The sequence below is a fragment of the Alligator sinensis genome, unplaced genomic scaffold (genome assembly GCF_000455745.1).
Source record: "Alligator sinensis unplaced genomic scaffold, ASM45574v1 scaffold694_1, whole genome shotgun sequence".
In the NCBI taxonomy this organism is placed as follows: domain Eukaryota; kingdom Metazoa; phylum Chordata; order Crocodylia; family Alligatoridae; genus Alligator; species Alligator sinensis.
Window position 1 is genome coordinate 423,278 of NW_005842339.1, and position 23,683 is coordinate 446,960.

The following is a 23,683-nucleotide window of genomic DNA, read 5'->3' on the forward strand; positions in this document are numbered from 1 at the left end:
AGGTGTAACCCTCTACGGCCACTGACCAATCATAGATGGAGTCCGACCAGGTTGCCATTAATTCCTACAAGGTCATAGTCATTTTCACATAGCAGAACAGACAGTTCCTCATGCTTCTTTCCCAGGCTCCTGGCATTTGTGTACAGACAGTTAAGTTTACCATGAGAAGCCCACTGCCTCCATGAGGGGTGAAGCGGGACCTTTCCTTGGGCTGTCACCAGACTGGGTTCCCTTGGGCTGCCCAAGTTATTGGTGGTGCAGCTGACATGACCTGGGCTAGAACTGTTAGTAGACCGCCCATCCTCCAGTGGTCTCAGTTTAAAGCCCTGTCAAAAAGGTCAACCTTTCTGGCTGAGAAGAACTTCTTCCCTTTCCAGGTGAGGTGGAGGCCATCCCTTCCCAACAGTCCACTCTCTCTGACGTGCAGACCGTAGCCAAGGAAGCCAAACCCCTCGCAATGGCACCATTGCCAGAGTCTTCTATTCACCGCACCAGTGCACCTATCCCTCGGAGCCCATGTCATGTGACAGGGAGGATTGAAGAAAAAAACTATCTGTGCCCCCAGACCCTTGAGCCCAGCTCCCAGAGCCCTGTAGTCACACATGACCCAGCCCGGACTTCTCCGTGCCATATCTCGGTGGCCGAATCTCTGAATCCAAATCAGAGGACCCTTGAATCTTTCTGAATCGAATTGGAACCCTCTGAATGGATTTGGAGAGATTCAGAAAGATTTGGCAATTCAGACATAGACACAGCTTTAAATGTTTTTTCTACATACCTCTAGGTAGCAGGCAGGTCATGAAAGCTGCAATGCTTGGGCACGTGGAGTGTCCCAGGCGAGCGCGGGGGGCTCCCCAGTGCACTCGGCAGCAGACCCAGAATTGGACCAGAAGCACTTCCAGTACGCTACTGAGTCTACCGGGGAGCACGGCGGGGGGTGGGGGGGGTGGCCCTGCGCCCCTATGCCCCCCAGCTCAGCAACTGCTACCTCCTGGGTCTGGGGGGGCACCTGGGTTCCCCCCTGTGGCTGATTGCTGAGCTGGGGGGACATGGGGGGAGTCCCCCACGTGCTCCTCAGCAGACCCGGAAGTGGACTGGAAGTACTTCCACTCCAGTTTCAGGTTCGCCACCAAGCACATGGCAGGCCTCCCCTGCGCTCCTGTGGGATGCTCCATGTGCCCCAGCATCGCAGTGTTCACGAGCCATCCTGGTACCTTGAGGGATGTAGAAAAAACATTTAAACCTGCGTCCATGTCCAAATTGCTGATTCTCTGAATCAGCATCGAATCTTCAGATTCAGATTTGGCCGAATTGAATCAGGAACAGTGATGCAAATCAACAAATCGCATCCCTGTTCCTGATTCGGGCCAAATCCGAATCAAATAGGGCCTGCTTCGTGCACCCCTAGTACTCAGTGTGTACTCTGCCACAATAGTAAAAAATAGTACAATAATAGCTTTTTAAAATCTCTCTGGTACACTCTCTCAAAGTGTCAGATATGCTTTGACTTACAATAGGGGGGGAAAAAATCACCTTTTGTATCATTTCTCCATAGTGGCCTGTTTATGGAGTGACTGACTGCAGTTTTGAGAAAAAATCAGCAAATTACTGTGTTCACTACAGTGCCCTTTGCTTGTGCCCACAGAAACAACTGGCAGTCTTCACAGCTGGCTCAGGCATGTCACATCAGTTACAATTTACTGGTGTTATGCTGACTGAAGTGTTCCCTTGTCTTTTCTATTTTCAGTTTGATTTGCAAACGATAATAGAAACACAGTGCAGGGTGAGTGACCTTACTTACTGTAATACCTGTGTAGATACAGCTGTCAAAAATATTCAGCTCTAAGAGCAATTTTGTGAAGCACATAGAAGGCTAACTGTGTGCATGTCCAAAACAGTATAGAGAAAACCAAGGAGCGACAGTTAGAACAAAATATTGGCATAGATAGCTAAGCTTGAACATGTGTTGAATTTGTTTAAAAGCTTTTCTGTATAACTCATTTTTGAGCATGCAGCTTTAAAGATGAAGGCAAGCAGGTACCACTGGTGCCAGTTTTTCATAATTCATAGCTAAAAAGCTTTTCAGGTTCTTTGCTAGGGAAGTACTTGAGTACTAAAAACGGGCAAGTTAGATGAAAAACAGCCCTGTGCTGTCATCCTTTAAAAAACAAAAACTAGCAACAGCAACTTGCCATAGTACAGACATTTTTAAAAATTAAATAGTGAACCAATATACAAAAGAGTCTTCCTCTGACATGAAAAAAGTAAATAATAAAATGTGATTGTTTACCTCACATGCCAGTATTCTCATCCCTGAATTTGACTCTGCCTGGTGGTAAGATGGCATAATTTAGTATGAACTGCTTGAGTATGTACAGAGTGGAGTTGGGTGCGTGTGACTGGAAAAGAACAAATGGACATGGATGAGGTCCTGCTACTGATTGAATACAGATAAGCCCCATTTGTCCACACCTAATGAGATGCTTTGTCTGAAGATGATGGGAAAGATTTTATTGCCATTAAATGTTGCCACACTTAACCATGAAAAAAATTCCCCAAGATAGGACTGTCCAAGTTGGGCAGCGCTGCTCTAAATGTAACAATTCAGGGTTGAATATCTTACTTGACTACAAGCATCAGCCCTAAGTTGTGAAGGTGTTGCATGATCATACAGACTGAATGACTGTATATGGGAGACTTTAATTCAGATTTGAAGGAATACAAGTCATTAGCATCAAAAACAAAAACAAAAAATTCAATTATATGATCACGAGGTTAAACTGCTACAGGTTATGATCACAAGGTTAAACTGTAGTCTTGTGGCTACAGATAATGAACGCGAGATCTGGAAACAACTAACTTTGATGGCTGCCTTTACATAGTGGTAAATATGTGCAACACAAAATAGACTTTGACTCTTGACGTGACTGTGGCTGAAGGTCGCATTTTGCAGCTCTTACTAAGAATCCAGGCTGTTGAGACATCGCCACACAAGCTGCTTCCTCTTTTACGACACAAGCCCAAGAACATCAGTTTTCAAAGGAACAGCCCATGCTAAACACATTACGCAGCACTCTATAGAAACAAAACAGAAAGAAGAGTTCATGAAATTGCTTTTCGGTGGTGTATTCAGTTGTTTTTAACAGCCACCAGCTACAGTTGCTTTGGTTGAGTCCATGAATTACATTTTTGAAACACAAACTTCTATTTTAAGATTGTATAGATTTTGTAATAGCTAGGGTATTTTTAGAGCTACTCCTGTATAGATTTTGTAATAGCTAGGGTATTTTTAGAGCTACTACTATAAGAGAGTGCTTTCCATTACTTATGTTCAGACTGGAATGTCAGGTTTCTTTTCATTCTGTCAAAAATGTGCATGATACAACTGTAAACATGGATTTAGGTTAAATGAACCTCATTCAGCTTAAAAAAAATACAATCCATTTGTAAAAAGGGAGCAATTGAGATGTTATGCCTGGCTTTATCTAGCCAAGTTGGTTGTTTTTCTCTGCTTTTGTGAAATTTGAGCTTCTGGGGAAAGGCAAAGTGTTGTGCACTCTCATGCATGCACATACAAAAAGCCACCAAAACCTGTTTGTCACTGAATCAGACTGCTGTGCAAATGGTTCAAGTTCAGTGAGTTATTACTTCTTAGAGTTAACTCCAGGAGTATTCACTAGGTTGCTTTGCTTACAAATGGTTTAGTTATTTTTATTTGAAGAAAAAAGGTAAAACACTAATTTAACTTCTGGGTCTTCAATGGGATGCACAGGTATTTAATGGAAGCTCAGTATTATGTTACTTGCAGCAACTTTCAAACATTGACACACATTTAGGTGTCTTGTTTTTAAGGAGACATTTCATTTCTTCCCGCTCTTTCCTTTCAGTCTCCGAGTGAATTAGAATACAATTGGCTCATGTCTCAAGAATATTTTCTGGTCCAATATTTTGACATTCTTGTCAGATGAAGCAAAGGACTTCACAATTCACATCAACTCTGATGTGGGGCAGAGGCAGGAGGTAGAGGCAGAGAAAAGGGTAGACATGCTCAGAGCAGGAGCTCAGGGGCTACAAGTTCATTCCTCAGAGGCCACCAGTTGGACAGCCCTGGTCTATTTCTCTGCATCATCCTAATGGAAACAAGGGGACCTTCTACCCCCAAAACAAATTCTTCCTCTCCATTAAACCTGTACCCATTTGTACATACTACAATTAATGTTTGACTCAATCAAGATACAGTAACTTTAAAAGCGCACAAGAACCAGCCTGAGTTCTTATTTCTCCAGTGTTTGTCACCCTGAAAGGCTGGGAAGCCTGCACTGAGGTTTTGGGGGTCCATATTGCAGAAGGATGAGCCAAGCCATTTACACATTTACTGTTGCCATGCGGTAAATACTGTCTACAGAGGGAGATACTTTCACTTTCTTTTAAAATCCCCTGCTAAGAACGGTGTAGGCCTGGAAGGAATGTATCTGAAGTGCTCATGTAAGCAATTCTTATTCATGAGACCAGAAGTTTTAGAAGCTGCAGTTAAAGATGAACAAGTGGAATCAGTCTTCATTTTGTAACACCTTGGATTTGGTCAAACCTTTCCTCAGTTGGAAAGACATTGGGCCTCCCATTTCTCCTGATTCACATGTGGATAGAATTCAGATGGAATTTTAATATCATAAATCCATATATTTATGGCCTAGAGCAGTGGTGCTCAATTGGCAGCCCATAGAGCCATGTCATCCGGCCCGTGGGGGTCCCAATAAGTCCAGAAATTTGGCAGTGAGGAAATGATAGCAGGATTTCCTCTACAGCAGTAAGGGAACAGTGCCAGTATTAATTGTTGGGGTCCCCAGACCCCCATTGGAAGTGAGGTGGGCTGGATGACATGGCCCTACATGCCAGATCACGCTAACGTGTGGAGTCAGCCCACGACCAGATTTGGTGCCTGGGGTCACTCTAAGTGAGGTTGCTCTGTGGCAGGGTCTGGTGCACAGGGCTGGACTGGTACATGGGGTTGGTAGGTTGAGCACCACTGGCCTAGATGTACCTGGATCTCTTGCTATATGGTTTGGGGGGATGACCCTTGAATGTGTCATCCAAAGAATGAGGGGAGAGATGCATTTAGCCACTTCAGCCAGGCTTTTGTCACTAATTATATGCTCATGAATGGTCAGGGGATGGAAAACAGATAATTTTGTATTGGTAGGTAGAAATTACATTTAGAGAACAGAAGGAACCTACTAATGATAGAACCTGACCAGAATGTGTGTGATACATTTCTTATGCATCTCCTCCAAATCATGCTGTAATAACAGACACTTTACTCCCTAACTCTGTCTTTTTCAGCAGCCTGTTCATCTTCACGAAGTTTAGGAGTTCTCCTGAGACCTCTCTTCCTGTGAAGAATGATGAAAGAACCCCCCACATTGTTTAGTATCACTTTTGTTTTTCTCAAATGTGGAAGGCATGAGATCTTTAGGTTTGTTTCTCATCTGCTGACACTAGAAAGCAAGTGGAAAGACCAACGGCTCTACAGAACAATTATCCAATATGACCTTCCCTTAATCAGGCTTGGGTGGCGTTGGATCTCCTGAGCCCTAAGCCAAGGAAACAGGCTACATAAATTATACTTCTTGGATAAGAGTTTGTATTTATTCCCTGGTTGGATTTTCTTATAGTTGTTTCTTATAATTGTTACTCCTGGAAAAAGAGTCCCTTCTCTGGGGTCTTTGCAGTCAATGGGACCAAAATAAACTATCTGCTCCTGTAATGAGTTACAGACCCAAATTAGAGTGAAGACTGCATTTCCATGTGTCCATATTATCACCCATCTTCATCATCAAGCTTCTCCATAAACAGGATTCAAACTGAGAGTCTGAGGTCAGATGAATTATTCCTATGTCAGTGGTGGTGCCAGGATATTTGAACTAGCTCTTGCTGCCAAATTTATGAGAGTCCACAAATCCTCGCTTTATGAACACAACCACTAAGAATATTTCCTTAGGTATTAACTTGATCTTTTCTTTGATCTCATGGTAGAGGTCTCTAGTCCATCACAGCAGGACAAGTACCGCTTGCCAGTAACAGTTAGAACAAACTTCAAAGCTGCTTCAGCAGCCCTAAGGATGACATTTATTTTCTTGCCTGCGGGATCTTTTAGTAGGAAAGCTCCCTCAGCAGTAATTACAATTGCTGCAGGAACCTAAGAGTGAAAAAGTATCTCTGGGTTTGGGTTCTGTGACCTTGTACAATTTCAGGGCTTGCAAACTGAGCTATTTTCTGGGCCTCCCCTAATGAACTATTTCAAAGCAGAATGAAGATGGTGATATGTATTTATTTGTCCATCATCTTATTTAAACTATTTCTTCTCCTCACCACTGGCCTCCTCACAGTATGAATGTGTCTGAAGGAAAAGAATGCTTACGCTCCATTAGCCCAGGTTACTGTGATGGAAGCAGAGGGTTCTCCACCTTCATGGGGGCAGCTTCTCCAAAGGAAGCTGCTGGGTAAATTTGAAATCAGCCTTTTAAGAACAACAGGCTATATGAATAGAGATTGCTCTAAAGGCAGGCCACCACTTCAAATCCAACCGCTGCCACAGCTTCCAACCCACTTCGTAGCTGCTTACCTTCCACTGATCCCCCTGCTGCCAAATTTCTGCAGACACCCTGACTTCCAAGGCTGAGTACAATCACAGCTTTGGCCCACAGGCTATATAGGCTTTTGACCCATACCTTAGGGAATATTTATCTACTCTCAGAGAACCTCATTTTATGTATTAGCTTTAGGAATACAGTTTTCCTGAATGTTTCAATACCTTTTTGTTCTAAATGAAAAGTTGATATATTGAGAGGTCATCGGTGTCAGAGAATTTTAGTTTTGCTCTTCAATTTGGAGGGGGAATTCTTACCATCTTTTCCCTAACAGTACAGACACACTCATACTGAGGTATCTGTATTACATTATTTCATTCTTCCATTGTCTCAATAAGTTGAGTTTATACCAGAAGTCTGGAATGATTTCAAGGAATGGGACTGGAGGGCTTTATAAGAACCATTTTTGGCAATTCCATACATTCTGTATTTAAGACTTAGATGTGCAGCACATTCCTTTAGGTCCTGATTTCTATATTTTATTAACAAGGACAGCACACGCAGTTCCCTATGAAATAGTCTGAAAAGACAGAATTCATGGTAAAGCAATTAATGCTTTCATTTTGTTTTCAAGGAAAGTTTGACAATACGTTCCAGACTTTACCTTGGTTACCGGTTGCGGTTTGGGCACCTTCATGAGGTCACAAAGGTAGTTACGTTTCTCTCTCACTAGCGGTAATTCAGCATCCCTGGAAAGGAAAAGAGAAATACTACCTTTTCAGTCAATTCAGAAAGAAAATCATATTTAATAGATTTAGCTGACCAAATGTATAAGCCAGGGGTGCTAAACGCTCAGGCTGCAGGCCAGATCCAGCCTGCAGAGCTGTTATCATCTGTCTGGTGGGGCTCCCCAGGGGTCTGGAAATTTGGTAGCAGGGAAGTGCTGGCCATAATGAAACAAACAGCTTAAGAAATCTCACAATAGTATTTGCTGTTCAGCTGCATTCCTATTAGAGTGTTCTGTCATGTATAAAGTTCAAATCAAACCTAGTCAATATTTTAATAAGTTGTCAGATATTTTCAATGCTGTACATTAAAACAGAGGCATCCTAAATATGCTATGTCCCAGTAGTGACATTTCAGAATTAAGTCATTTGATAGTGACAAATATATATATATATATATATTTTTTTTTTTTTTTTTTTTTTTTTTTTTTTTTAAAAAATTTTTTTTTTCATTTTTTTTGCTAAAACATTTTTCTTTCCAATTGCTTTAGATCTTTTGCCTGTGAAATGTAACACTCTTGTCATGCAAGCATTTATTTCAGCAGTGGATTAAAATTCCATTCTTTGTAGTATTTTCCCTTGGTATAAAGTTGCATTTTGCCTCAGAAAAAGAGAGCAGGATACAAACTTTATATTGAATTTCAGTTTAGCTTACAGTATGCCCAAATGATTTGCTGTAGTGATGCCGCAAACCATGTTGGAAAATGTTGCATTAAAACGAAACAGTCACTCTGATACAGCAGGTATTTTGCATTTTAATTAACAAGCAAGCCATGGTATCAACACCACCATTCATTATGTCAGTAAATATTAACTTTTTAAGAAGGTATACACGTTCTCTTAGTTAATAACTGTTCTCTGGTCCTGAGCTGATTTTAAAGGGAGAGGACATCACTGTGATGCCAGAACTACAGAGAGAAAATGGCACTCATAAGCTAACTGCTGGATAGTTCTAGCATTTAAAAGCTTCTTGACAATTTTGGAAATACCCTTAATTCAAATTTTTTTCAATTCTAAACAAAAGGCGCACGTTACTATAGTGCATATTAAACAACTGTACTTCAAACCCACTTCATTTCACAGGAAGACTATTTAAAATATGCATATCCTGGTTATTGTCTTCTTTACCAAATATCTGAGGTCGATTCAGCTTCCTGATTTATTTAGAAGTAAAAGTGGTTCCTGCACCACCTATACACAAAATTAAGAATTTTAATACTCTTGATGATCCCTAGCAAAGGCTTCATAAGTCATCTTTCCTAAACATTCTTGTCTTCAACTACGCACAGATTTAAAAAAAAAAATCACAAGTAAACCACCATGCTACAAACAGACCTGTTTTTGAGTTTGGAGCTTTATTAAGGCCTGAGCCAGCAGGGAAAAGCTAACCAACTACATATTAGAACTGACTAGATGGAAATAAAAGATTTTCTTCTCTTTAGCGAATTTTAGCAGTTGAAGGGCTGGGTTGTGGTGACTTAATAATTTAAGACCAGGACTGTAACACTGTGATATTTTCTATCGTGATTTTAAGCATTTCAGTTTTTATTTAGTAACAGCTAAGCAGTGGAAAGTCTAGAAGACATTAAATGTTGTTCTTAAAGCAGTGGCTTGTCCCAGTATTGTATAAGTATTCTTCTGTTTATTTCTAAACTTGTTCTATATGGCAAAGCAGCAGACCCCTTTCTTCTTCACAAGTTATGGAGATGAAAGTGACTTAAAGGCCAAAATAGTTAAGCAATGTGTAATGTTCTGGCAAATCTAAAAATTTAGACTTCTGTTTAGTATTAATTCTGTACTTGTATATGAAAAATTGCTGTTTTGAAATACTGTACAACATTTTAATTGTAAAAAAAAAACCAACTCCCTGACTAAAGAACTTGTGGTCATATATGAAGTATAAAAGATACAAATGAAAAGAAAAATCCTGCAAATTTGAAAAAAGATCACATGGATATTTTAATTTTGCACTAGAAGAGTAGGAAAAGTAAGAACCAACCATTACATTGATAACTTTTAAACAAGCACTGAAGATTTATTTCCATTCAACCTACTATCAGCCAGGAATTGCATGGCAGGGCAGAGGTAAACTATGGCCTAAAAAATCCCTGTATTTCAGATGCAGCACTTCATTTTATCCTGCCAAATACAAGCTGTCCAAACCCAAAATCCACTTAAGCTTATATACAGCAAGAAACTCAAATCATTCTTTGCTTGTTTTTTCTACATAATTTCAGAGAACTTATGAGTCTAAATGTGTTGAAAAGGTGTGGGGAAACATTTAAATTATAAATTAATTTTACTGTAATGATTAGAACAATTTGCTGCACCACCAAAATAAGAAAATACTGGGCGAGTCCACATACGCTCATTTACTGTGCAGTAACTGAAATTACTGCACAGTACAGGCATGCGTCTACGCGTGCACCCCCATACTGCACAGTAGATGTGGCGACTTATGCTGACTTAAGTGTAAATTTGATACCTGCATCATGCAGGTATTAATTTATGCCCAATTAGTAACTGTGCAATAACACGTATTGATGCCTTACTGCACAGTAACAGTGTGTGTGGACTGACTTGGAACTAATTTTAGTCCCAAGTCAGTCCATACACAGCACTAACGTGCTTTAACGCCTGCATATGTAGACACTGGCCTATTTCCGCTTACCAGTGGCAGTGCATAGGGGATGCACGGGGGTGCACATGAGTGCCAGGAGAAGCCTCCCCCAGTCTGGCAAAATCAGCTGTAGGGGACCCCTCTTCCCCCACCCTATCCCCAGTTGCTGACTAGCCGTGCGGGGGGGGTACATGGCCCTCCTGACTCAGGAGACACCAGTCGCCCAAGCCGCTTACTGCACAGTAAATTTAAGCTGGCGTAAATGCACGTGTAGACATGCCCACTAAGAAGGAAAAGGATCATTATAAATGGCAGTGAAACAACCAAACTTTCAGTGCTTTAAACAATCAATCTTTGAAGATATCTGTGTGAATCTAAAAGTACTTAGCCATAGTCTTATCTCTAATAACAATCACTATCCTAGGCTAATTATTTATGCTGTGAAAAAAAATGAAAAACAGGTATAAAATGGTCAGCAGTACATATACTACTCCCCTTTCTCTACAGTCCTGAGCTTCTAGTCAGTGATTTTATGCAAGGAGACTCCTAGAAAAACAAATACTCCAGTTTTCTTACTGGGTGAACTTCAGGTGAAACAAAATCTGGAACTGAGACTACTTCATTTCTGACAGACAGGCAGTTTTTGTCTTTTATATTCCACTACTCACTACACCTAGACCATATGATGCTATGTGCCTGAGTACTCTTCTAACACATCTCTCCTTTAACAAAAGTAAAACCAGAAGAACTCGAAGTTCTGGCATACAAAACTGAGGTACAGTCAATTGTATTAATTCATTACTGCATTTAGGAAGCATACAGAATTTTTTTCCATACAAGGTTTAATGCCAAAGAAAACAGAAGGTAAAAAGGAGGACTTGCTTTATATCGTAAAGATAGTTATTAAATTGAAAGAACACCATGAAATGTTCCACTGGGGAAATGTTAAACTGTTCTATTTCAAAGTATCTGCATGAAGGAGAAAGGTTTCACACTATCTGAACTATTATACTTCATAGCAATATATGAGTAGTTCTGCTCATTCTGACACCTTCCAATTCCCAAACACCACCTCTCTTCCCGGAGTGCTTGCTCATGCCAAGAAGCTGTCTCTGCAATTGAAGTTTGTCTGTTTGCACAGTCCAGTCTCTTTGTGTCTTGTGGAGAATTTCCAGGATTTCCTCTCCTTTTACTTTGTTAGAAAGTATAAGTATTTTTATAAACACCATTAGACAAAGTAAAGAAAAAAATACCACCTTTATTGGGCCCATATATTTTATAACAGGGCTGTCCAGCTTCTAAGCACCTAGGGCCATATGTCACACAGGCTATACTGGTGAAAGCTGTACACTACATGGGTCACAATAGTGCAGGCTGCAGACCCCCAGAGCTGTATGCCACATGGACACCTCCTCCACCTTCACTGCACTGTATGGACCCCAGCCCCTACCTCTAGCTCTCTAGACATGGGCTTCCCTGACACCACACGCTGTGTTGTGCTGCTGCACCCTGACCCCATGGACACAGAAGCTGGAGAAGGGAGAAGGAGTCTGAAGACCTTGGCTGCTGCAGCCTGAGTGATGGAGAGAGCAGCAGCCAGGTGGGAGCCCAGGGGCTACAAGTTAACCCCTTGCAGGTTGCCAGCTGAACAGCCCTGTTTTATAATATACAAATCTCCAGATCAGAAAGGTCCCCATCAGCAGCACCCTTTTGGCATAAAACTCTGTCTGAACTGATACGCAGATCTAACTAAGCTTACCTCTCCACCATTTTTCATGGACAAATGTCTAGGCAGATTTTATTTCACTGATACAAGAATATTTCAAAAGGCCTTATGGTTAAACATATCTCTGACAAATTCACTTACCAGTTGGTGTCACTAAGTAACGTCATGACCTCATCCATGATATCAGGATCAACAATATCACTGAATGTTATCAGCATTTCATATAACTGACTGGCTGTTGTTTTCCTTATCTAGAGGGAAGGACGGAATTTTAGTTGCAGCAAAAAAGTAAAATTATTCAAAGTGCTATATAAGAACTAAGTGATAACGGTATTTACAATATTAATCATAATATTTATGTGATTGGCAACAACTCTGGAATACACTGTATAATATTCGGAACACAGAGCTTGGAATCATTACCCTTAGACACTATTCCTGACTGCCAGTGTTTGGCTGTGGGACCTAGAATCATAGAAAAGGAAGGCTGGAATGGACCTCTGGAGGTCATGTCCAACTCTCTGCTCAAGGCGGGATCATCTCTGTCCAAACCATCCCATACAAGTCCTTTTTTAACCAATTCCTAAAACTAAACTTTTAGTCAAGTCACTTGATCCCGGCTGACTTCCTGCCTATGGCGCAGGGCTAGACTCAATCTCATGAGGTCCTTTCCAGCCCCTAACGTCTATGAAATCTATAAACTGTCAGCCCTGCTGCACAGGTACAAAGCACATTGCCCAAAGGCATTAAAAGCACCCTAACCTGCCATGGGTAAAGCAGGGGGACAAGAACTGTCAGTATCCCACCACTGCAATGGTTTAAAATGCACTTGAGATATCCAAGGAAGAGAGCCGTGTGTCATTTCCCCACCCCCACTCCCCCACTACAGAGGAAGGATATCCCCCCAGTTTGTATCAGTCTGACCATGAGGTAAAATTCCTTTGCAAACCACAAATGTGGTGATCAGTCTGACTTTGAATGGAAGGGCGAGACCCCAGGAACTTCAGGGTTTTAGATTCAATAGGAGCACTGGCACACTCCAGTCAAGAATCCCCAGCCTTACCTGCAGCCAGCACACAAAACTTATGAAGGCAAAAAACCCTGACACCTGTTGCAACCAAATGGGAAAAACATTCCTTCTTTGTTCCATGTGGCAATCAGCAAAGCCCAGAAGCATGGGGAAAACAAACACCCTCCATTCTGCTCTGCAAGCTGGGCACAGCAAGCATGACTCCACACATTACACCCTCTAACTGGACATCCAGAACTCCCCTTTCAGTATCCCCTCCATCCACTTATCCCACCTGGCTGTGGAGCTCTGCTTCTGTCTCCTGCTGAGCGTGGCCCCCTCCAACACCCACCTGCTCTAGGCTGCAGATTTCTTCTTATCTTCCAGCAATCTGGTTAGATGAAATGACAGAAGGGATGTGTGTGTGCGGGTGTGGGGGGGGGGGGGGGGGGGGGTTCTTGGGCTTCCAAATGTGGCTTTTTACAGACCACTCCAGACCAAACTACTAGATCATTCCTGACCAATGTTTATCCAACCCAGCTCCTTCTTGAAAACCTCCACTGTTCTACCAGTGAAGACATTTTTCATGATATCCAATCTGAACCTACTCTGCTGCAACTTCAAGCCATTAGTCTGCATTCTGCTCTCCGCAACAGAAAAGAAGTGTTGTCCATCTTTATGGCAGTCCTTCAGATATTGAAAGACTGCTATAATGTCCCTTCTTAGTCGCCTGTTCTGCAAGCTGAACATGCTTATTTCTCACTTCTCTACATCCTTTTTAAAATGTGGAGCCCAAAACTGCACATAACATGGGTGACTGGTACCTCCTGAGTCAGGGGGGCAATGCCCCTCCAGTGGCCAGTCAGCGACTGGGGGGCTGGGTCCCCTCACAGCCAATCTCGCTGGCTGGGGGGGCAGAAGGAGACCCCCCACAGCCAATCATGCCAACCCGAAAACAAGAGCGCAGCACCCAGAAGTGCCAGTGGCACTCCCAGAAGTGCCAGCGGTGCTCCTGGAAGTGCCAGCGGTGCTTCTCCTGGCAACCTCACTCCCTGGCCAGCGGTTGCAGGGGGGGCACTGGTGCTCCCGCCTCCCCCTCTGCCCATCCCCTAAGCAGGGAGCACACCAGCACTCTCAGGGGGTGAACGGGCACCCCCCTGCACACATCACCACTGGCACATAGTACTCTAGATGAAGCCTAACCAGTGCCAAGTAAATAGGCATGGTCACCTCCTACCCTTATACCTGATGCTCCTCTTAATGCAGCTCAAAACCATATTTGCCTTTCTTGCAGGTACAGGGAACTTTATTTCTCTACCTCAATGTATGCAGCTGTAAAGTAAATATAACAACAACACTTCCCTAAACCACAGCAGTGCTGTGAGGGGCAAAAGAAGTATTAACTGCACCTTGTAGAGATGGCTGCTTGGTGACTTACACATTACTTTGGCCCATGCTACACATTACATGTGTTATGCAACTAACTGGTTAATTACACAATAAACTTAGGTCACCACATGTGTAAAGTACTTATCACACAATTAACTGGTGAATCACACAATACATTTAGACCAGCCACACATGCAAAGTAATTATGGTGTGATAAAAATGACTATCCATCTATAAAAAGAGCCAAGCTGCATTGTAATACAATTGGAATTGAAAGACATAAAGATGTTAATAAGTGTTAAATTAAAACATCCTAAATGAACTGGATAAATGAAGAAAAACACATTTATCAAACATGTTTGATTATTTAAAACTGATTTATCAAAGAAAGTATTGATGGTAGCTTGTGAGCTAATGGATTGCTTCTGATCATGTTTTCAAATGGTGCCTTAGCTTATAGACAGCTGCCTAGCAGTATTTTCAAAAGCACATGAACAGGGTTACTGTCTACCTCCTGCTGAGATCAATGATTTATAACCTGCTTAGACACTTTTGAGAATTCTAGGAGGTATTTATCTGTGTTTAAATACCTCTGAAAATCTGACCCTATATCCTTCAAATACATACTTAAAACATTTAAGATCATATTTAGATAATAACTTAGATGATTCCTTTATAACTCTGATCTATACTGTAAATATCTGTAGTAAAATTTCTAATATAAACTACGTCCTATTCAAATCAGTCCAGCCATAAGAGCTTACTGACTCTCCATGTGTACGCAATGGCTATGAGAAAAAACATCTTGGTTGCAGTGTAGCAAATCTGCAAGGACTCCTCCAGCTGTTCTAAAGGAGTCTACACAAGCTGAGGAAGGTGGGCACTGAGGTGCCCTGGGAGGAGAAGTCCTTTAATGGAACTTCAATAATGTTTGGTGCCTGTACACAAACGTGGAGCCTGCTCCAACGTGCTGTACTTACAGCACATCAGAGCAGACTTGATTAATCAAATCTGCTGGAACGCAGTAATTACTGTACTCCAGCAACCTCCCGCATCTCGTGTATTAGTGTCCCCATGCTTCAAAATGGCAGTGAGGGCACTTGAACTAAAGCTCATCCAACATGCTTTAGTTAAAGCACCCCTGCCACCATTTCAAAGTGTGCGGACGCTGACACACGAGACGCTGCAGCGCTTTAATTAAAGCCGCTGTCAGAGTCACTCTAAGCAAAGTACCAACCCCCACCCTCTGTGGAGCACATGTAAAAGTGCCCATAGGCTATGAGAAAACAAAATGCGACAGGTGGACCAATATTGTGACCAGCTAGACTTCAATGCAGTTGATCACTACTCCTGCCTGATGTAAGAGCAGGATATAATGTAAAAACTTGATATCAAGACTAAAACTGAATCAATATTATTCCGAGCTGCCCAAATGGAGAATTAATAGATTTTCCTGATGGAAGGTATATGAATCTTCTGCCCTTGTAGACAGCAATCTCTGTCAGTGTGCTCAGCCTGCCAAAATCCAATTTTGCATATGCAAAAACTGCAGGTCTGGCCTGGATAGCATCAAGCTATGTTCTGGGACAGCATATTTGAGCAGGGTGGAGAATCTACTGGGATATCTACAGAAGAACATCCACAGCCAAAACCTTTTTGTCCAACATGGAGCTATCAAAATGTTGTCCAGTCATCTTCTAAATGTTACCTGGAGAGCCAGAGGACTCCTGTATACTTTCTCAAGACCATAAAGTTAGGAAGGCATCAGGCAGGCCTTATACCTCCCCTGAATAAGTAGTTCTCTAGCATCTTGCATTTTCTCCTGCAAGCAAGGTTATGTTTGAAGCCCTCCATTGACTATCATGCCTAGGATGGATTTCCAGTGATTGCTAATGGCTGGTTACCATAATGCTGCCCAGAAAAGTCCACTGCAGGCCCTGGGAAGGTGTAGAACCAGTGAGGGTCACACCACATTCATGTAGGCTGGGTGCCTGGCAATAGGAAATATTCATCCTCCAAACTGGGAATCACGAATCAGTCTTATCTTGGAACAACTTTACCATCCTGAGGCTAAGTGGTGTATATAGTTCATTATTCACAAATCTAATATAAGATGAAGGTAGCCTTTCTGTGGAATGAGGAAATGCCATAAATAGAAGCCTCTTCACAACATGGCAGGCCTGATGCTTTTATGTACATAGGCATGGTCCAGATCTAGAATTCTAAAATAGAAAACCTGATCTACAAATTTTGAAAAAAAATTAAGTTACCTTTGTAACAATAAAATACATAGAATTTAAAAGTGTACCTGGCATGAATTTCTTCTACATAATAAGTACTGAAAAAAATGATTATGAAATCATTCAATTCAATTCAAACTCTTGCAGTGCTTAAAAACAAAAACAAACAAAACCCACTCCCTTGCTCTTTAGAACTCCTTCATTTACCCAGTAGTCTTTGAGAGAGGATCTGCGTTAGATATATAAAGTTGGAATGCTTCCAAATTCCAAGAGCCCAGGTTGACAGCTGCCCCAGCAGTCTAACTAATAAAACAACTATGGCCCTTTTGTTCTACAAAACTGTATATTCACCTTGGAATGTGTATGGAGATTTTGTGGAATCTATACAATATAAACAATACACACACATTCACCAGTTCTAAAACTACAGTCTGCCGCAGCTTTAGAATTACAGTCTGTACTAATATAACAAACTAAGAAGCACTTTTCTGGGCTGCTAAAGTGGAGCAGTGTTGGATAAAGCAAAGGCAGGGACATCCACAGAGGCTGAAACAACAGCAAGAAAGCACAGAATAACATGAAAACCAACAAGGTCTTCAAGTGTTTTGGTAATACACAGAAGTCCTGTTGTCTATGAAGATCATTTTTGATTCTGATACTGCTTACTTTTGAACAAAAGGTTAAAATCACACTGTACTCAGCATAGTTTACTACTTATAATTTGGAAACCACATTTGCATGTTATGTTTACTTACTGGTTTAAAAATACTTTGTGGGTGATAAAGATAGTAAATGGTTTAAAAAACTGCCGAGAGAGTTGGTTTAAATTTCATATTTTTAAATCTGTTATAGCATAAGGACACCTTGTTTTTACAGATGGGTCAACTTAAAGGGGCACAACTACTTTCTTTTAAATAACCTATAATTTATTTGCCATCCTTTGGGTATTATTAGACTTTCTTGGAAATCTGAAATTAGAATTCCTTTCCTTTCTACCCTTCTCCATTTGGCAAAAATTGCCCTACTGTATCTGCTGGAGAAACCAGCATAGTTAACTTTCCTTTACCTTCCTTTGTGGATGCCACCATAATTGCTACACTGTGTTCTACGAAAACTGCTTATTAATAAGGTGCTTCAGACTCTGGTATACACAAAGCTATTCTTACTAAAGCTATTGCCCAACACTAAGATTTTTTTGGTGGATTAAAATTAACTCTAAGCACCCAAGCCAGCATTTTACATGACACTCTAAAAACAAATTGGTAAAATCTTCAGAACCTTCCTACCAGACTAACAATTTTAGCTTTGATGAACAAAGATTCTCTAAGGACCTACATTCTCCTGGTTCACCTGGAATCTGTTAGTATTGTGAATAATTTAAATTACTACTATTATAGTAGCACTCAAAAGCCCAAAAGGTGACTGGGCACTCCATATTACGGCTTGCTGTACAAACAGAAGAGGCAATCCCTAACACAAAGCATTCACAATTGAAATTGTAAAGGAAAGGGCTATGGATACAAAATGCAAGCAAACAGGCAGGCAGGAACGATTTGTGTGCGTGCTTTAAAACCCATTTTCACCTGATATCATATTTAACGTCATTTTTCCTTGCTTAAAAAATTCAGCTCTGCCCCCAAATCCCTAAGCAACACCCCCAATACTTACTGTAGGAAATGGATGACAAAGAAGAAGAAACAACTGAAAGAAAACTTTTTTTCTCATGTCACCTTGAAACTGAATCATGCCACAAAACCTAGAAAAACAAGAATGTATAAAGTGTGAGTGGTTTCCATTAATAATATAGTCACAAAGGTAATTTTATTTGTGAGGTTAAAAATGCAGTGTGTGCGTGCATACATGTTAAAGGGTTCTGCTACCCTCAAAAAGTCTAATTTATTTTCTAAGCACTGTGGGAAAGCAAACACTGAGGAAAAGTATAGTAAAATCATTAAGCGTTAGTCAACTGTTTGAGATGCCATATAGCTATGTCAAATACAAATATGGCTTTAAATTTACTAAGGTAGCAGAGGTTACGTGTGAAAATCACAAGTAAAACAAGCTCTCACACTGGAAACAACTGCAGTGTGAGCTAAGGTATGATGCAATTAGAAGCAAAGGGCAGTGCAGATGAATGGCTGACTGTTCAATTTAAGCTTTCTGGAACACTTTCAAATACTGATATAGAAAAAGTGAACTAGTAGTAAACTAAAGGCGCTGACACTTTGGATCAGGTATACACCTGTTATAGTACCATTGCTTCCAAAAGCGTTACCCCCCAAAGCAACTTGAGCCAGCTGCATACAACAATCGTGAAAACTTGTGTCAAGGAAGATCTGCAACTTTCCCTCCTGCTTCACCTGTGCGCTTCTGTAGAGCAAAACATCCAAATGGTTCAATAGTTTTACAAAAGTGCTTTCTGATTTGGTTAATACCATGTGTTACATAGGCAGCATTTGAATCAAGCTCTCCAGAAGCGAAAATCTTATGACATAACATACTCTAAGACAGGCAGTTTAATCACTTTGGCAGAAAGCACGACTACTCAAATCCTATCTGATTCCTTGTGTGATTTTTCTTTTAAAAAATGTATAAAGATGACAGTATCTTCAGACACAGACACGTTTGCTTTTCAGATATATTTCAGGCCAACTAGACCAAGGAGAACAATTTCTCAGTCCCCACCCCATAGTTCTCATTTCATATGTTCAGAAGTTGAGCCTTTCTCCACTTCCTGAAGTTAAACAAAACAGGGGTTTTTTATGGACTCACACTGCAATGCTGGAACGAAGTTTTTGGATATCTTTAGATTTCTTGATCTCTTCTTTACAAAGCATAAGTAACTTCATTGAAAATGGATGGCTGGAAATTTTAAAAGGATTTTAGTTATTAACTTGTGAAAGGCAAAACAGAACTCTTGATTGACACTGTTTAAACCTACTTCTAAATGGATTTAGTGGTCGGGAGAGGTGCCACAAATACTCACAAGTGGGGTACAGCACAATTAAGAACAGTGCAAGTTTTCCCCATTGTGGCTTACCCCTGTTCTTGAAGGGCCTCCTATAAAGATAAGAACATATTTCAGCCTTCCTTTTTGTTTAGTCACTGACCTCTCTGTGGGTATCTGTCTTCAGGGGGGTTGAACAATATATAACTGAACTCATTCCAGCTATTCCAACTAATTAGAGGCTATACGTTGTGGCTATCAACCTTGGATGGATCAGAATTGACGAAGCAGAAGTAAAAAAATATTCTATACCCAAATAAGAATGCAAGTGTTTCAAGCATTTCTGCAGCATCTAGTCCCTAGTCATCATATGTTTTCAAATAAATTTACAGTCTATAGTTTGTTTGCCTACATTCTTTTACTGATTCTGAACAAAATAGAGATGGCAGTTCTCCAAAGCTTTACTGCTAAGAGTAACAGTTTGAAGCCTTCTTGAAATATATTTAGTCAGTTTGCACAGTGTGGGAAATATGGTTGCGACAGCTTTTTCTCAGACACTCATACAAACAAACAGAACTATTTAATATTCCCTCCTTTTTTCTCATCTCATGGGCGCTTTGATTATATTCATATATCTGCACAACATTTCATTTAATCTTTTGATCAATACTCTCACGCATCTAATACAAAAAGCAAGCAAAATTATTTGGCATGTCATAAATGCTGTAAGTGAAAAAAACAGAGCAAAAATCCAGAATTGTATTTCTACCACTATGATTTTAAGCTGTGGAAACAAACAAACATCAAATAAGATGTAGTGTAACCTGACTCAAATTAACCATTTTGCAACAATGCAGAGATTGTAAGAATGGCAAGAAGTTTATTAAGAATTCATGCATCTGTCTTTACATACATTTTCATTCAATAGGCTTCAATATGCATTAGATCAGGGGTCAGCAATCTTTTGCCGCCACAGGCTGCCACTTGTAACCCAGAACCCTGCTGCAGGCCACAAATCTCTGCCCGCCAGAGTGCCAAAGTTGCCTATGCTTTGCCCTTGCCATCAATTAAAGTGGCCAATAGCAATAGAAAGGGTTAAATTCAACAAGGCTGTAAGAAAAGAACAAGGTGGTGGGACAGCATGATTAGGAGATGCTGCAGAAAGAATAGATGGAACAAGGCAGATGGTAGGACCTTAGGGATGCCTCCTCTGGGGCCTGGACTTCAGCATGCTGCTATGGGCTAGATCCACTTTCTTCATGGGTCAGATTCAGCCCATGGGCCATAGGTTGCTAACCCCTGCTTTAGACTATTTTAAGAAAGAGGCATTACAGTACTGCCATCACTTACACTGAACTGGCCATGATATCCATATCAGAAGATGTAGTGACAAGTTCTCTACACTTGCCTCAGCATTACTCCAACCCTGAGAAGAGCGAGAGAGTAGTGGGAAGCATGTGTATGTGGAACACTGGCGGGGATGGTATGTGTTTGCATGCATGAATCTGTGGACTTGTGTGTGTCCAAAAACAGATCTTTCTCTAGGTAGGTGTTAGACAGAAACTGCATGCAGAATGCTGTTTAATGTTAGGGCCGGGTGTTTTTAGCCACTGAGCTGGTAATTTTTTTCACAATTATACAAGGCTGTTTCACAAACTGGCTGAAGTTTACAAAAGATTAATTACAGTACCTGCAAGCCTGCCTTTCAGCACAGGACAACAGCAATATGGTAAATTAGGTGAGATTTTAAATTGATTCGACAATATGAACACTGCTGAAAAACACAGCAACAAAGAGACCAATTGGAACAGAGCATCTGGAAAAAATTTAGCACATGTAACCTTATGTGCAGTATTTTGCGTTTAAAACAGGCCCACTTTCCTTTCTGTCATCTGCCAATTTCACATTTGTAATAACTAAACCTAACCTATGTGTGATCTCAAATGACTCAAATAGCTTGGCCTCTTTAAAGGAAATTGAGAAAATTCCTTCTCCTGTGTAGGCACAGCTCCACCAGAAATAGAATCAGTATCTGGGGAAAAGGGATCAGTCTAAAGTCTTTATATTATGTAAATTGGGCACACGTGTTCCTGCAAAAGAATGTTTTTTTAAGGTGAACTGAATTTCAATTAGATCAATCATGACATTACTTGAGGTGGTCTTGAAATCAGAGGACAGCCATGCTGTGCCCTTTTCAGTTTAGGCTCAACTTAGGAATGGAATTACCACTACTTAAAGTAATCAACAGTAGTATGGAAAATATAAAAGCCACTTGTTCAAGATCAGTAAAGACACGTGCCATCTTTAAGGCAGTTTATAAAACCTTCAGCAAACCATTATGCCTAATGGATGACTACACAGATACTATTTGTATTGTATTATGTTGCCAAGTGTACTGTATGTCAGTAGAATGATAAATTAAACACTTTGCTTCAAATGTTAGACTTTCTATTCATATATTAGAACTACAAGTTAGAACACTTTAACCCCATGAGGTCCAGAAATGGAAGATTTTAACAGGCTGTTGAGAGACTGCAAACCCCTCTGGTGAGGGCTTGCTCGCTGACTACAATGGGATGGTCCTTGCAAGGTGGTGATGGGCAACTTACTGGACCAGTCTTCAGTGGACATCTTGGAAACCCCAGTAAACAGTACTTAGGCTACAATGGGCTTTAAAACAACAGCTTCTATTGGTCAATTGTGCTCTGGTCTCTGCCACCCTTTCTGAACAATAATAGCCAGATAGCTACTATTATCTGGGGCACAGAGGGCTTGTGAAGAGTCCAGGAGAATACAGATACAAACAGTTTCTCAAATTAAGCTAAACATCTCTGGGAAAGCTACTGCAGAGAAAAGGGAAGCCTCATGAGAAGGCAGAACTTTTAACCTCAGTAACACACAAGAGCAATGGAACAAAGCTGTTACGAGTAGCCATTTGGTCAACCAGGTCAGAGCCGTCCAACTGGCAGCCCACAGGGCCTGTGAAGGGTCAAAGGTGTGGCCCCTGAACTCCTGCCTGGCTGCTGCTCCCTACACTGATCAGCCTGCAACAGCAACCAGTCTCCAAGTTCCTCCTCATTCCTCCAGCTTCTGCTTTGTGCACCTACCACACAGGGGTGGTGGTATAGCATGGCAGGTTGCTGGAAGCTGAGGGTGAGACTGGGGCCATACAGATGCATGGTGCAATGTTGGGGGAAGGGAGATGGGGGTGGGGGGAATGGAGGCACATCTGCATGGCATGCATCCCAAGGCCTGTGTCCCACATTGGTTCATGCGGCCGTCTGCGTCCCCCAGCCGCTTAGAAGTTGGACAGCCCTGAACTAAATCAAAACTGGTAGTTCATTCCAGTTCCTGGCTGGTAAGCATCACCTCAATCAGCCTCCACACTGGCAGATTCAGCCAAGTCGCAAAGGACTTGAATAAGTCATAGCGATTAAAGACCATTCTCCACCTTTGAGGTAACAAATAGTCAGGGCTGAAGCACACTGGCAGAGCAGCGTTGCAAAAATTGCTAGTGACGTATTTCTCTTCCAGCCAGCATTGTTAGCACAGCAAGTTTTACAAGCACTAAAAATCCTTTGGAGAGATCTCAAAGAAGCATGAGACTGACTGCTCTTTCCAAACCAACCTTTAGGGTCAATCTTGTGAACAGGCAGGAAAATGCACTCCAAGCTATGCTCCTTTGAAACAAGAGTGACATCCAGTGGCAATTCAGGTTACTATCAAGTATTTATTTCCTACTACCATTTATCCAATAGCCATTAATTTTATTTAAATGTACCAATAAATAACAATTCCAGTATAATTTACTGGTTATGTACCTGCTATGGATATCATTTTGTAGATACTGCTAGAAAAAAGGTCTGGTATAGTAAAAAATCATTTTTTAATCAACCCCCTCCCCAAAATAGGCACCTGCAAAGATTCATTTGTTGTTTTTTCTAATTTAACCATAGATTACTGAAGGCCAAGCAGCCAGTGGCAGCACAATTACACGTGCTAAATCAAAAGTCATCTTGCTAAGGTTTAGATGAGCAGACTAGGAAAAACAGAAACAAACCATGCTAATTTTCCTTCTCCTGCCCACTAAGGCAAGATGTACTGCATAGCTGAAGCATTTGGACATTGGTCATATTAAATACTGAATAAACAGTATAAATCTTTTTTCTGATTTAAGTTGGATGCATACATTGACCTATTAAAAGTGAGAAAAAAACATTTCCTTCCTTTTCCCTCCATTCTAACCACACTTTGTATATACTGTGCAGCTCTGAGATTGAAAGCTGCATGATACAGGGTAGTGTGTCTCCATTTCAGTCTAACCTATTCTGCATTGTACTTTCACATCCTTTTTGGCACACTTCTTTGGATGAAGAAGAA

General features: G+C 41.1%; 2 protein-coding genes across 6 annotated transcripts in view; one reads left to right on the forward strand and one right to left on the reverse strand.

The window, feature by feature from the left end:
* Positions 1–7,230, forward strand: part of B3GNTL1 (UDP-GlcNAc:betaGal beta-1,3-N-acetylglucosaminyltransferase like 1) — a 353,034-nt gene extending 345,804 nt beyond the window's left edge. For 2 of the 5 annotated variants that reach the window (XM_025210189.1, XM_025210191.1), the window contains 2 exons: positions 1,748–1,783; positions 5,344–7,230. The gene's annotated coding sequence lies outside the window, so the exon portion shown is untranslated. Of the gene's footprint in view, positions 1–1,747; positions 1,784–5,340 lie in introns of all 5 variants that reach the window. The other 3 variants (XM_025210190.1, XM_025210192.1, XM_025210188.1) reach the window with 2 other exon arrangements.
* TBCD (tubulin folding cofactor D) overlaps positions 2,682–23,683 on the reverse strand; it is a 219,281-nt gene continuing 198,279 nt past the window's right edge. The window contains 5 exon segments of the mRNA XM_006028735.3: positions 2,682–3,075; positions 7,252–7,336; positions 11,860–11,969; positions 18,025–18,112; positions 19,129–19,218. Coding sequence (XP_006028797.3) covers positions 3,064–3,075; positions 7,252–7,336; positions 11,860–11,969; positions 18,025–18,112; positions 19,129–19,218 — 385 coding nt within the window. The 3' untranslated portion in view covers positions 2,682–3,063.